The sequence below is a fragment of the Echeneis naucrates genome, chromosome 10 (genome assembly GCF_900963305.1).
Source record: "Echeneis naucrates chromosome 10, fEcheNa1.1, whole genome shotgun sequence".
Taxonomy (NCBI): Eukaryota; Metazoa; Chordata; class Actinopteri; order Carangiformes; family Echeneidae; genus Echeneis; species Echeneis naucrates.
In genome coordinates this window covers 25,531,031-25,545,014 of record NC_042520.1, presented here as the reverse complement: position 1 = coordinate 25,545,014, position 13,984 = coordinate 25,531,031, and the positions used below count along the sequence as shown (strand labels likewise).

The window sequence follows — 13,984 nt, the reverse complement described above, 5'->3', positions numbered from 1 at the left end:
ACACCATCTTTTTTTGTAAATAGGGTTAGGGGTTGTTTAAGTTACACTACACATTTTCATTGACACTAACAGTTGACCCCTTCTCCTCCACATATTTTGAGCCAATTTGTGACAATTCCCATCTAGAGGTAACAAATGCATGTATTTGCTTTTCTGCATCCGCTTGAGACAAGATACTTCTGGTTTTCACAATAGTGCACAGATCAGCTCTTGGCTGAGTCAAGAAATGCCAACTGTTTTTATTGCTTCTACGCTTTGCTGTTGTGAAGAGTTCAGAGATTAGAATAATAGCACAATACTGCAAAAATCATATTTAATAAAGCACAGTAACAAAGGCATGCTGGTGACTGTAGCTGCCATTAGTGTACGGTAATTTACAGTAATAGGGGGAGTATCTCCTTAGATGCAGAATCCAAGGAGGCTAGATGAGAACTATGTACAGGAAACTCATGTCAGACAATACTAGATGTTTTATTCACAGAGTAAAGTAGACAGGACAGATCTATGTAGCCATTTTCTTTCTTTAATTTTTTGTACATTCTTGTGCCTTTATTTGGTAGTGCGGTTTAGACAGGAAATGGACAGTAACAAACAAGATCAGTCACACTAGCCAGGATTGGAACTGGGGATACCTGCTCAGAGCTTATGTGTCCATGTGGTATTTGGCTATTGAGTCTTTACTCCCATAGTATCACATGGTCACGGGTGCCACCAGCACTGTAAAAAAGTGAAAGGCATCATCCCCTCTCCCGCCCTTTCATGTGCGCATTAGAGAAAGATAAACCTTGATACGAGATGTATGTTTAAATGTTTTCAAAGCCACTGTAGCAGTAACCATCCACCGGTGCCAGATGAAGTGTCTGCATATAAGAGGTGAAGAGACTGGTACTAGTCTGGCTGGTCAGCCACGGCTATGATCAAGGTAACAAAACAAATTTTAATGGCACTAGTGCTAGTTGGAGCTTATCGAGCTATGTGAGGTATAACTGATGATGCAGAGCCTTATTAACAGGATCACGCCATGAATAATCTATTTTGAGCTTGAAATCTTCACTGATTTTTATTCCTGGAATAAGACACAATGGAAGGACCAGAAGACTCAGTCAGTGGGTCAAAAACTTTCCTGAGACTTTGTGACCCCACACTGAGGCTATATTGTTGAACATGCATTGGCAGAATGCTAAGAGTTTTTCAGTTTCTGAATGGTTGTTGCATGCATCAAATAAATGTAGTACCTACTGTCTGATGTCTGAGGGAAAACAAGCTCGGTCACACAAAGCTCTCCAGGTACAAATGCTAACTTCTGCCCTGCTAAGGGACAAATCCCAGAAATGATTTTTAATGTTTCGATGAAGTCCTTTCCATGTCATGTTGGAGTCTGATTTGTCTGTTTTTTCTAAAACTGTTTCACTATCTGTATTGAATAAAGATCATAGTCACACGAATCATAACCTATAAAATTAATCTAATAAAAAACTGCTTTGAAGTGAAGTTCATGATCACCATGATTCAGGAAGTGACTGAAAATAAAGAGTTGAGTTTATTTCTCAAGGATTCATCAAGCTGGCTCTTTCAACTCACCCCTTGCCAATTTGCATATCCTGTTAGTTTGTGGGTCCTGATATGGATTAGAGATACTGATTATAGTTCATGTGGTGAGAGTATCCATCCTGCTCCCTCTGGCATTGATCCCCCTCTTGGTCTTGGCTTTAATCTGCCTCTAGTCATCTGTCCTTCCAGCATCCCAAGGACCTCCGGTTGTTGGCCTGTCCCAAGATCACCTTCACTCCTGAAACAGAGAGGGGAGTGAACCCATTAAAACAGATGGCTACAAGCAGCTGTGAGCTCAGTTCAGACAGCTGTTTGGACCAAATGATTAGGTTGTCTACACTGTAGTTTCTAAGATAGAATCCATTATTCTGCTGTCTCAGTGAAGAGAACTCAACATAGAGCCTTCATCTTGAGAGGGCCCAGTCTGTATTTACTGACAAACTGCCTCAGTTCACTTTAAGCCTTCACAGCTACAATGCTAATTGCTTATCATGCGCTTCTATGGGGACAGCCTCTCTCGTGCTCCCTCCCTCATTCTCTCGTTCTTCCGATCTCTTACTTAGCGGAGAATAAACAATATTCAGTCTCACTGTCACAGGACTTCCTGCTCTTCCCCCACACAGATGATCAGTCAGTTTGCAATCAAGTTTGCTTCTTCACTTACGACATTGTTGATGTGCCTCTTCTACCCAATGGAGACACAGTAGAAAGTATTACAGGGTTATAGTCATTATATGAACTTGAACTTGAACACATGTGAAGACAGCTGTCCGTCAAAGGACTGCTTGTATATTAACTGTCTCTGGTCCAGCTTGGTGCAAGGTTAAAAGGTTAGCTTCGTTATCACATGCCATCTTGGTTAGGGTAGCTCTGGAGTTTATGTTGTTGTGACCAATGAGGGACTGATGAGGGACAGACTGTGTTGGTACAATTCATTGTAGGCACTGCAGTGCATGACTAGATTGAGCAAAGAACTATGTTTGGTTTCATGTAGGGCTCTCTGGCAGTCTTTGTCCCTGGGCAACAAACAAATTTCGAGTCCATGGCTCAATTCAGTGGGCTTAAAGATAGAATGGGACAATTCTACAGTATTTTTGAGTTTTTGGAGAGCTTTTAGTGCCACCACACAGTCCATGCAGGAAACATTTAAATTGAACTTAATTTGAGCTTTCTGCATTCACATATTATTGGTGTAGTCAACAAAGAGGCTTGAAGAGGTTATGGGGTTTGAGAGAGAACACGATTCTGTCTGCTGTGTAAGTGTACCATGCAGTCTCTAACCCAACATGGGCTGTTAGCTGTTCCAAATTTTTCAATCAACACCTCAAATCAACTAAATAAGTAGGTTGTGATGTTATACAATATAGCTACCAACAGCAAGCAGCCTCTAAGGTTCACATTGAGCTCTCCACAAAGTGGAAAGCAGGTTTTAAAACTGCGTGTAAATACATTGGATCTGAACTTGCAACTGATATGCATGCAGACAAAACATCTGCATATGTAGACAAACCTCTGGTGCTGTGGTAGTGAGTTTGAACACAAACTGCTGACAACAAAGATCTGTTGACCAGGAGACGAGTCTGAAACATTATACTTTTTCTGGTATTCTACAAGCCTGTCAACTAAATAAAATCACTTTCAAACTAAGAAGAAAACTGGCCACCCTCTGGTATCTGCTATTTACCCCCATTCCAGAAGAGACACATGAGACCAAAGACCAGAGTGGAGTCTTAAGACCACACGAGAGACCGAAGGCAGGGATGAGTGACCAAAGACCAAAGAGAAGATATTCTCTCAACCTACACACACACACACACTCTCAAGACAAAGCAACTCAAGTGGAGCTTGATACTTGTAAGAGCATTATTGTCAGGAAATCAGACCTGACCATCCATCCAAGGTCCACTGCTTGACATAAAGCTCTCCGTATAGCAACATTAGAAACAAACTTCTGATCTTTGGACACACAACTGAACGTGTTGGCAGGTGCTGCAGTGTCAGTACAGCAGTCCTAATACTTCAGCCACTGCTACTGAGGTTTTAACATTTACTGCAGAAACCAACACTCACTCCCCACCAGTGGGAAACCCTCAGGGCTCCCTTCTCCCTTCTAATTCTAATTAGTCCTAATTTCTCGATCAAATTTGACCCAGAAATGTGGTTACTGTTCTCACAACATTGAATTAGAACTAACAAATTATATTTATTTTATTTGTCTCTAAGCAGAAAAGAGTTAAGACCTGGCTCACTCATTGGTCAGGACTGACTTCATTGCCAACCTGGCAAGGACATGCCAGTGTGTGTTTGTGTTGGGCAGGACTCAAAAATAAAATAAAATAATCATTGCCTATAATGGGGAAAGGACTCCAAACATAGGGAACTACTTAGAGAGGCATTTTTTTTTGTCCAAATACCACAACCTCCTTTGGTGTCATCTTGACTCAATACAGTATTTTTGTCGGCATGGCGAAGGACAGTTCAAAAGCCCTGATAGTCAGATGCAGAGCTTATGACTCTAGCCATAAAGGAGGAAGGTCATTTTCTTTCCACTAAGGCTGACGAGACAACTGACTTCAGTAATGCAGCTCAGACGTCATATGTTCTGGTTTACACCTCAGACAGCAGCACCTCTGTGAAGAAGAGGTTCTTCAAGTTTGATGATAGTGGGGACAAGTGAAGAAATGCAGTGGCTGACCAGGTTCTTCGGTTCCAAGATGATTGTGAAATCACCGCCAAAATAGCCACCTATCATGGCCTCTGGTCTGAACGGAGTAGAAACCAAAATCAGAGAAAGAACAAGCTCTTTTCATTAACTATGACGCTGTCTAAACCTCTTCATGCCACAATGTACTACCAAAATCAAGGAGTGGAAGGTACCCTTTCTCTCACCTTAGCTACAAAATCTTCAAAACACAAACTGCTGGATGAGATCTGCCAACGGAGACTCCTCAGAGTGTCCCCAACATGATGACACTTTGATTCCTGTTTGTTTTACACTGCATATGAGCAGATAGAGGAACTCCTGTAGCCCTTTATTATCTTCAGGAGCTCTTAATTTTGTAGCCCACCATTGTGACTTTGCTGAAGATGCAGTTCACAGCACAGTGTCCAGTTTTGTCTTAATCATTAATTATTTCTTGCTTGCAAATCTTGCTTTGGTATTTCTTTTTTTTTTTTTCTTTACTCATGCTTAAGTATTACTTTTTGTACTCTGCACCTCTTCTGAGTACAAATTTTGCTGCAACCCACTCTGCACAGGACCGTAGCCTACTATAGCCCAACAACACAGTTCTTTGTACTTGCGTTAACGTTTAGATGTGCTCTGTGAAGAACAAATATCTTACAAACAATTCAGAATACGAACAGATGTTTGGAGCGTAACACATTCGTAAATTGTGGAGTGTCTGTGGCTATTTTCAATATCAACATTGACAGCCACATACAACAGAGCTACCTTGTAACTTTCCTCTCAACCTGACCAAAATGCTTTGTACGGCTGCTTTTTGTTGGTGTGTCAGGTTAGGTTTTGCCCTAGCTCTGATGGTCAAAGTTCAGCACTGCTTCCCACTGAGTCACCTGAGTATAAACATTCCTACTCATTGTCACATTTCCAAACCCAGATACATACATACATGAACTGAAAAAAACTCAACATAATTTTAGAATTTGAAAATTCTTTTCATGAAATGGGTCAAAGCATTGTAACACTTTTGTTTGCATCCATCAAACTCATTTCCCGTGTCCGTGTGCATCCTGCAGGGTGACACAACAGTAATTGTCCTAACAGAGGACGCATTGAATTACAGTTGTAAGTCAAATCAGCTTTCTAATGTTAACAATCCAAAGAATTTTGGGTATATTTTTGAGAAATGGTATTGAGAAATACCCGTAACATTAAGCTGGTACACGTTCGGATTTCACTTGAGTTGCAAAATTAAACAAATCGATCAGTTGATGGCCCCTGCCGGCAGCTGGGCAGAGTGGAGTCGTTCAGCCGACAGACGAAATAAAAACGTGACAGCCTCAAACTGAACATGCTTGTGTTCAAAATCTTTTTTAAATTGCCCACCACCCCCACGCCCATTTTATTATTTAAACTGTTAGTTGTTGGCACTTGTCCGTATACATATTCATATCAATTAAAATGACAAGGGAGCTACAGTTGGGAAAAAATGCAAGTCAAGAAGCACTAATGACTATTTTGACACATAGTTTTACAAATAGTGATGACTATTTGAAAAAAAAAAGTATTTTAAAATTGGACCGAAAGAGAGAATTATATTGTTAATCACAATTATTTCTGAGACAATTAATTGTGGAGCAACATTTGGATTTGTTACAGCTGTGTGAGTGAGTTTAATAAAATATAAAAATAATCAGCAGGATGAAAATGGATGGAAGCACAGATTTAAGCCTTGGATAGTATGATGAATTTGGCAATGATTTCATTTGAATGATGGAAGAAAACATGTTTCGACAAATACGGATGGTAGGCTAAAATTCTTAGCTTTAAGGTGACATCAACCCAGCAGAATGTTCCTATTTTTCCAACTGTGAGTTGATCTTTGATGAAATGTGAAGCTCATGGCTGAGCCACAAGACTTCCTTTCTGGGGCACTCTTGAGTTCTAACCTCTCTGGTGTTCATGGCAGTGATAACACTCCAACTGCTGTCGTGAACTGCATACTGGCTTTGGCCAGGTGACTGAAATTGTCAAAAATCTCTGCCCTCTGCTGCTTATAGAAGTTACTTTACTTGGCTTGTGGAATTTAAAGATCATACATGTAGAGTCAGAAAAAGTTACTCAGAGTACATAAGGAAGACAAAGAATGTTCAGACAAAAAGCATGACGTGCAAAAATTTGCAGCATATTGACTGGAGTAAGAGCTTGGGTTAGGGTTGGTTGGGCAAAAAAGCCTCTGGTGATAAAAGGGGAAAAAAAGACAGGGCAGAAAGCAACGTCAGAGACTCTGCTCTGATTTGCTCAGATTATTGGCTGATCAGCATTTCAGATAAAACACAGATGTGAAAGCTTTAATATAAAATATGTGACCTTTAATGTATAATATGGACATGTATTATAAAATACAGACCATTAATGTAAATTAATTCATTCATCTTCTAATACTTATCTGTTTCCAGGTTACTGGGCGTGCTGGAACCAATCCCCGCTCATACTGGGCGAGGGCAGAGTACACCCTGGACAGGTTGCCAATCCATCACAGGGCCACCATACAGAGACACACAGAGACGAACAACCACTCACACTCACACTCACACCCACGCCTACGAGCATTTTAAAGTCACCAATTAGCCACTGTGCTGCCCCTTCAATGTAAATATGGAATGTAAATAGAAAATCTATAACTTTTAGCAACCTGTATAAGCTGTGTGAATTTATCTGACTGTGCTGAAAACAATGTCAGTGCAGAGCTGAAGAAGTCTGGATATGGCTGTTAGACTGGTGAGATGTTGGAGAGGCTCAGCTCACATATCTACCATGTCATTGTGTGATTCACAGGAAAACATTTTTCTGTGGCCTAAGGCTCAATGTGGTGAAGCAAAATAACAAAAAAGCGAAAATGTCTGTTTTCCTTTGCCTTGTGCACATAGACTCAGTGGCTCTGAGAAAATATAAAAGCATTTTGTCCTAGCCAGATCCCTCCCCGAGCCCTTCAACCCCTCCCTCTTGGACACACATACCGTCTCCCTGTCTTTCCACCAGCTGCTGCTGTCTGACAGGCTGGTGATGACTGTGTTTTTTCCCCTCGTTGTTTCAAAGTATTTTGGAGCAGATGGCCCAGAGAGGCAGAGTGGGGGAATGTTGGAGAGACTGCTGGGGAATGTGCCAAGTTTGTGTGTGTGTGTGTGTGTGTGTGTGTGTGTGTGTGTGTGTGTGTGTGTGTGTGTGTGTGTGTGTGTTTGTGGTTTCAGTTCGCGTGCCTTCTTGTTGCCCTCTGCCCTTCATGGCGCCAGCTCCACTTCCCCTCCACTCTAAACATCTGGCGTCTGGGACTTTGAGCACACACATAGACACACAAACACACACACAGAAAAAGAGAAATAGCCAGCTAGTGAAGAAACTCTGAGCTACCTTACCTCTACAAAACAGCCTGAGCAGTAATAACCTTCTTAATTACATTACATTGAGATATTTATGAGAACTGATGGAACAAACACTGGTGATAGGATGTGAGCATCCGACACTGTGCTGCTGGAACAAATCATTAACATTCTAGATGGGGTGGTGAGGGTATCTGACTGGAATGTAAAAGGTATGGATGGGGTGACGAAGCTATCTGACTGGAACATTAAACATGAGCTTGGGGTGATGTGGGTACCCGTATGGAACATTAAAGGTATGGATAGCAGTGTTTCCTGTAGGATTTTTTTTTTTTCCCCGTAGTGGTGGGGTAAACAAATGACACTTGACTGCAGATTTAACTTTTACAACCTATTTATTGGCTGGCCAGTTGAAAATGTCTTTCTCCCTTACAACCACTACAGCCTATACATCTCAGCCATATACAATGACAGATAAAGGCTGAATGTAAAACGTAAAAAAAAAAAAAATAAATAAAACTGAATAAATAAAAATTCTAAATAATCATCTCTTTAACAGCTAGATGGGCGGTAGAATCAGTGTAAAAGTTTGCACCCAGGCTCAGAACAATGAATTTTTCTTGGCTTTTTGATAGAAGAGCTCAAAGTCTCTGTTGTAGGGAAATTTTCCCAGCAGTTAATACATTATGGCGTGCAGATGTTAGCTTAATGCCATCAATTAGTTTACCCACGTTAGTGTAACTGAGTTAGCACTAGGCCCAATTAACTTCACCTACCAGCTAATTACAAAACGTTAGCTGGCCATCAATACTTTGCGAATGTCTATTTAACTTGTAAAATCTATTATGAATTATCTTAAGCCAATAGGTCTATGTTTTCTCCGGTAAGTCGCTGCCCTATTTTCCACTGCTCACAACACTCCTCTGACTCTCTGACCTGGTGCCTGGGTGCCTGAAGTGATGTTACTTTCAAGGCCATGGTTTTGCGAGTAATGAATGTCGTGTTAACTTCAGTAGGACCCCTCCCTCCCCTTTCCACTGTTGCGCTCATCACCAGGCTGTGCTGTGAAGAAGCGGTGGTGTATTTGCAACAATTAAAAATAAAAAATAAATTTGAAGGAGTTGTGGCCCGCTATCAAGAGGCCCACTCCTAAATGAATGTAGAGGAAACACTGGAAATGGTGGTAAGAGTATCTCATAGAAAAATTAAAAGTCTGGATGTGGTGGTAAGGGCATGTAACTGGAACATTAAAAGGTGTGGATGGTTCGGTATGGGTATCTGACTCAGTCATAGATGATGTGGAGAGATTGGGTAACACCTCACCTTCCTCTTTTTGCTCCGGCCCTCGGCCTGCAAGGTCCTGGTGCACTGCTCCACACACTGAGAGAAACTCAGGCTGCTGTGGTCGGAGCTGTAGTCCAGTTCAGCCAACTGAGCGAGAGACAGGATGTAGTTGCAGGCAATGCGTAATATGGCCAATTTAGACAGTTTCTGTCCGTAGGAGTAACATGGCACCTTGACAGGGGGAGATGGAGGGAGATTGGTGGGTAAGGGGTTGTCAAATGCAGTTGACAGACAGAGTAAGAGAAACAATAAAAGCATCAAAAACCATTAAATTCCTCAAAAACAATGAAATTATTGAAAGACAAAACCTCTAAACACCACCAAAACCAATACAAACATCAAACACAGTTTGCCAGCTGCACAAACGCAAAACCATCAAAAACCACCATAAATCATTCATAAAGCCATTAAAACCTAAAAAAAAAAAAAAAAAAAAATTAATTTCCAACACAGAGCCAGGCAAAGACAACCACTCACACCTATCGGCAATTTGGAGACACCAATTAACCCAAACATGCATGTCTTTGGATGGTGGAAAAAAACTGGAGCACCTGTTATGCACGAACAGGAAGAACATGCAAATTCTGCAGAGAAAGGCCCAGGAACCAAACTAGCAATCTCTTTGTTGTGTGGCAACATCATTAACCCCTATGCCACCCTCCATGAAAATATCCAAACCACAAAAAGCAATCAAAAACTAAAACCCTTCAAAAGTTTGGAAAACTACCAAAACCTTCAATGGCCGTCACAACTACCGAAACCTTCAAAACACATTGCAATTATCAAAATCATCACAAACCTTCAGAAACTGCCAACACCATTAAAACATTCAACAATCAAAGTTTGACCAACTATCAAAATCTTGAAAAGCTAAAAAATATCTTCAAAAACCACCATAAACATCATTTGACACAGTGTGTGTGTCCTGTGTACTCTGTGTATGTATCTTGTAAGCAGTTTGTTTTTGCACAGTTTGTGCATATCTTGTTTGCAATGCGTCTGTATATAAATATAGAATGTCTCTTCAACAGCTGCAGCTATCGATTATTTTCTTCTAATAGGTGAAAAGAAATTATAAATATGTGAAAAATACCTGTCTGAAAATGACAAACAACTTGTCCTTTATTCAAGTACCAGTTGAAACAATAACCCAAAAAAATTTAAATGTAAAAGGATATATATAAAAAAAAAAAATCTATATAGAGACAACAACCACAATATAAAAGTACCATACCAGGGTGGATGCATTGTACTGTTTTTGCTTGTTTTTTTTTTTTTTTTGGGTTTTTTTTCCATTTTTAAGTGTTCCGACGCTTTTTGTTCTCGTCTCTTCTGAGCTTCGCTCACTTGTTTGTGTTTGTGGCATCCTGTGCTGCAGCCAAATTAAGGAATTAAGCTTCAGTTCAGGAAAATTGTAATTGAATTATGTTTTAAACCGGTTGACTCAATTAATCGTTTTGGCTCTTAGCTCTAGTGTACAATGTGTCTGTCACTTGTGTACACTGTATGTCTCTTGTGTACCATGTGTACATATCCATTGTGTGCAGCACACATCACTTCTTTGTGTGTGTCTAATGTACAATGTGTGGGCCTCTCTGTCATACCACTTGTGTACTATGTGTTTCTCTTGTTCTCAGTGTGTGTGTCCATTATGTACAGTGTGTGTATGCGTCAACTGCAGTGTGTACAGTATGTTTGTCTCTTGTGTCAAGCATATGTATGTCACTTGTGCAGTGTGCATATGTCTCTTGGGTATATTGCACAATATGTCATTTGTGTATCTCTTGTGTACAGTGTGAGTGTGTGTCCTGTGCAAAGTGTGGGTAAGTCTCTTGTGTTTGAAGTGTATATATCTGTTGTGACTACCGCATTTGTGTGTATCTACTGTGTACGTGTCCAGTGTGTGTGCAAATGTCTCTGTATCTTGTGTCAGTATGTCTTATGTCAAGTGTGAATGCATGCAGTGTTACTGCAGAGTCTGACCTGCTTCCTCAGTGCCTCGAATGCAGCACTGATTGTGTGGACACGGGTCCTCTCCCTAGCGTTGGCAAGAAGTCTCCTGGTCTGCTGCACAGCTTTGACCTCTGGAAGACAACCGGGTCCCTCGCTACTGACTCCATTCCGTTTCCTGGGAGACTCCTGAGAGCACAAGATGAGGTATGAAGTGAGAGTTCTGGTCCTACTTCAGTAGAACCTCAGAAGAGAACCTATACATTTCAACCTCATCACAGAAAACCAGGTCTGTCACCATTGACCTAGTCCATCGGAACCAGGTCATAACATGGCAATCTAGTCCCAGTACATCAGAACCAGGTCTTTATAGCTCACTCTGGTCTAGTACATCAGAACCAGGTCTATACATGTCAGCCTAGTCCTAGTCCACCATAAACCAATGGATATGACACAGGTAGTTTTGCATCATAGCAGCAAGTGTAACAGGTCATGGGACAGACAGTGACTCCTGGACCAGTATCCAGAGCTCTTCCCCATGAGGAAAAGAACACACACACAGATCCTGACCTGCTGAATCTCATTTGGTGTGAACCTCATAAAAAAACAGGAGCGGACCAGCGAGCATACACAGGTTACTGTCTCTGCAGCTTTTGGAAACACTTCACATACTGACCTTGGGTGACTGGACCTGGTGCTCCATGTGTTCGTGGCTTTGAGTGACCTGAGGCAGAACTACACCCTGGTTAGGCAAACGAGGTTCCAGTGAGAATGCCTGCAAACTGGGGGACTGGCTACTGGTGGTGGAAGCAGACAAAGGGAACGAGGAGCAAAGACCCAATTTGAGTCTGTTGGATAGGGGCTGAGAGATGGCTGTGGGCCAGTGGGAGATCTCTGGGAACTGGGACAGTTTGGAAGCAATGCCTGGCACGTTAATACCAATCCTCATATCTATGGCACCACTTTGAGCTTGAGCCACGTTGGTTTCTGGAAGTCCTGACAGGGTCCCCATGGTTCTGCCCGTTGTCTCCCGTGACATCATCAGCTGTCTCTGCAGTGGAGCAACCCTGCCGACATCACACACTTCTACCTGGGAGTCATCTACTGAGTCCGACAGGTAGGCTTTCATCCTCTCAGGCTCAGGGCTGCTGAAGAGCCTTTTAGGCTCTCTAGACTTCCTTTTGAACTTCTTGTTAGTTCCTGAGACTAGAACCGGTTCTTTGTCCATGGATCTGCTCCATGTGTCATTCAGTGAATGAGGATTCTTCATTTCCAAAAGAGGCTAACTTATCAGCTAGAGTAAAGCTCAACATCCACTGTGAGCTAAAAACCTGAAAGAGAAGGCCAATCTGGGGCTTCACCTGCTGCAGTCAAATCAGTGTCTAGTGCCTCCACTCTCAATGAGAGAGTTTGTGTGCTTCAATAGCACTCTGCCCTCTGCCAACTGTGTAACACAAGCTGCACAGCCGGAGAGTGGAACTTCAGCAGCAGGTCTCTGTGGCTCCAGTCTGTCTGCAGAGCAGCATCCTGGGTAATACACAGTCAGACAAAACTGAGGAACATCTGCTCCTGTGCACAGGCCCGGGACTAAGAGTGAAGGTCTGAGTGTGTGAGCAGGCGGTCACAGTGCAGTAGCCTGAGTCTGGCTCCACTCAGTCTGCATAGCAGCACTGTGAATAACCACCACTGACACAGAACAGGGCTGCACACAGCGGACCCTCCGCGTCCTGGTCAACACATGCACTCAGTTTGACTCACTCCTGCCCACCTCGGGTAGGTGGTGGTGGCGGGGGGAGTGTCGCTGGTGTCCGCTGTTCCACGTTCAGAAAGTATCCTTCATGTTCCCTCGTGACCGGGACTGCAAAAAAAGTCCGCTGCCGTTTTAAGGTGTGAGTGGGAAACCTTGCTACGCACAATTCACCGGCTGCAGGAAGTCACTTGTTTTGAAGCTGATTAGTCCGTTTCTTCACAGCAGACCGGGTAAATCCTCCAGGTCCGTGTCCTCCGCGTCGGTTTGAGCTGGTCTGGAAGCGTTAGAGCTCAGAGCAGAGAGGGCTCTCTCTCCTCTGACTGCTGGCGTCTGACTGGCTGGGACTGTGTGAGACACACACACACACACATGCACGGACTCAGCAGTGTCACGTCCTGGCTTATAACAGGAACTCTCACATGCTCGATTGAATTTGTTACAGATTTTCACAGTCGAACTTCGTGTTCCTCTACACACTGTACTTCTTTTCCTTTCCCTCCTCGTTTTCATTTTCTTCTCCTCCTTATGCCACTTCATTGTCCTTTTCTTCTCCCCTTTCTACTTAATTCAATTATACTTTTTCTTCTCTGCCTCTGCAGCTCTACACCTGATCCAGTTTTCAGGATCAACTCTAAGAGAGTATGACAAAGAAGAGAAATGTGTTTTTGGAACTGAGATCAGGTAACATCCTAACAGGGATCATGCAGGATTCAGTTAGAGAAGAAGACATGCATCCTCACAGTGTTGGTTACAGCGATGAATCAACATGTCCCACTGTACAATATTAGCTACTATCTGCTTGTTTTTAATCCCTTTGTCATCATTATTTCTCCAGTTTATTTACAGTATCTGCATCTGTCTCACCTGTCAGTAGGAGGAGCTTAGAGACCACGTTTAAAGCAGTACAGCAGAGAAGTTTTTTCTGTCTACTGCAGTGAAAAAGTATTGTGTTCACCACATGACATTGACGTACAAATTAGACACACAACTGTGCCTGTCACCGTCAACTCCTAGAGCCGGCCTGGGCATTTCACAGCCCTTTGGTTGACTCTGACCAGCCCGCAAAATTACAAAATAAACATTCTCTTATTTTACCTCATGCATGGACTGAATGTACATTGCTTTTATTTCGATGTTGTGTTTTTATTTACGGCACGTACAGGTACGTAAGGCAATGCGCGTTACTGAATTGATTTTAGTGGTAGAAGAGCTTTTGAGATCTGGCTGGTGCTGGGTTGGAGACGGGTGGCAGGTCAAGAATGAGGTAGCCCACCGTTCCACCCTGCCTACCACTATTTCCAATACATTGCACTCATTCAGACTTCC

The 13,984-nt window shown here is 42.4% G+C and overlaps 1 protein-coding gene across 2 annotated transcripts; it reads right to left on the bottom strand.

The window, feature by feature from the left end:
• Positions 1–503: 503 nt before the first annotated feature.
• On the bottom strand, positions 504–12,996 carry LOC115050315 (protein atonal homolog 8-like). 2 transcript variants are annotated; one of them, XM_029513157.1, is made up of 4 exons: positions 11,585–12,996; positions 10,942–11,097; positions 8,938–9,129; positions 504–1,789 (listed from the first exon to the last, which is right to left on the bottom strand). In XM_029513157.1, exons 1-4 carry the CDS (start codon positions 12,176–12,178, stop codon positions 1,784–1,786), a joined length of 948 nt encoding a protein of 315 aa, XP_029369017.1. In that variant the 5' UTR covers positions 12,179–12,996; the 3' UTR covers positions 504–1,783. The 2 variants fall into 2 exon arrangements, with proteins under 2 accessions (XP_029369017.1, XP_029369016.1); XM_029513156.1 differs by lacking the exon at positions 504–1,789 and adding an exon at positions 7,262–7,566.
• Between the last annotated feature and the right edge of the window lie 988 nt (positions 12,997–13,984).

Bases quoted from the DNA above. Each gene is read 5' to 3' on its own strand.
- LOC115050315 (XM_029513156.1), bottom strand. From the start codon at position 12,178: ATGAAGAATCCTCATTCACTGAATGACACATGGAGCAGATCCATGGAC. The intron at 11,098-11,584 runs GTCAGTATGTGA...TTGTGCTCTCAG, and splicing joins ACCAGGTCCAGTCACCCAAG to GAGTCTCCCAGGAAACGGAA. The intron at 9,130-10,941 runs GTCAGACTCTGC...CCCCCTGTCAAG, and splicing joins TCGAGGCACTGAGGAAGCAG to GTGCCATGTTACTCCTACGG.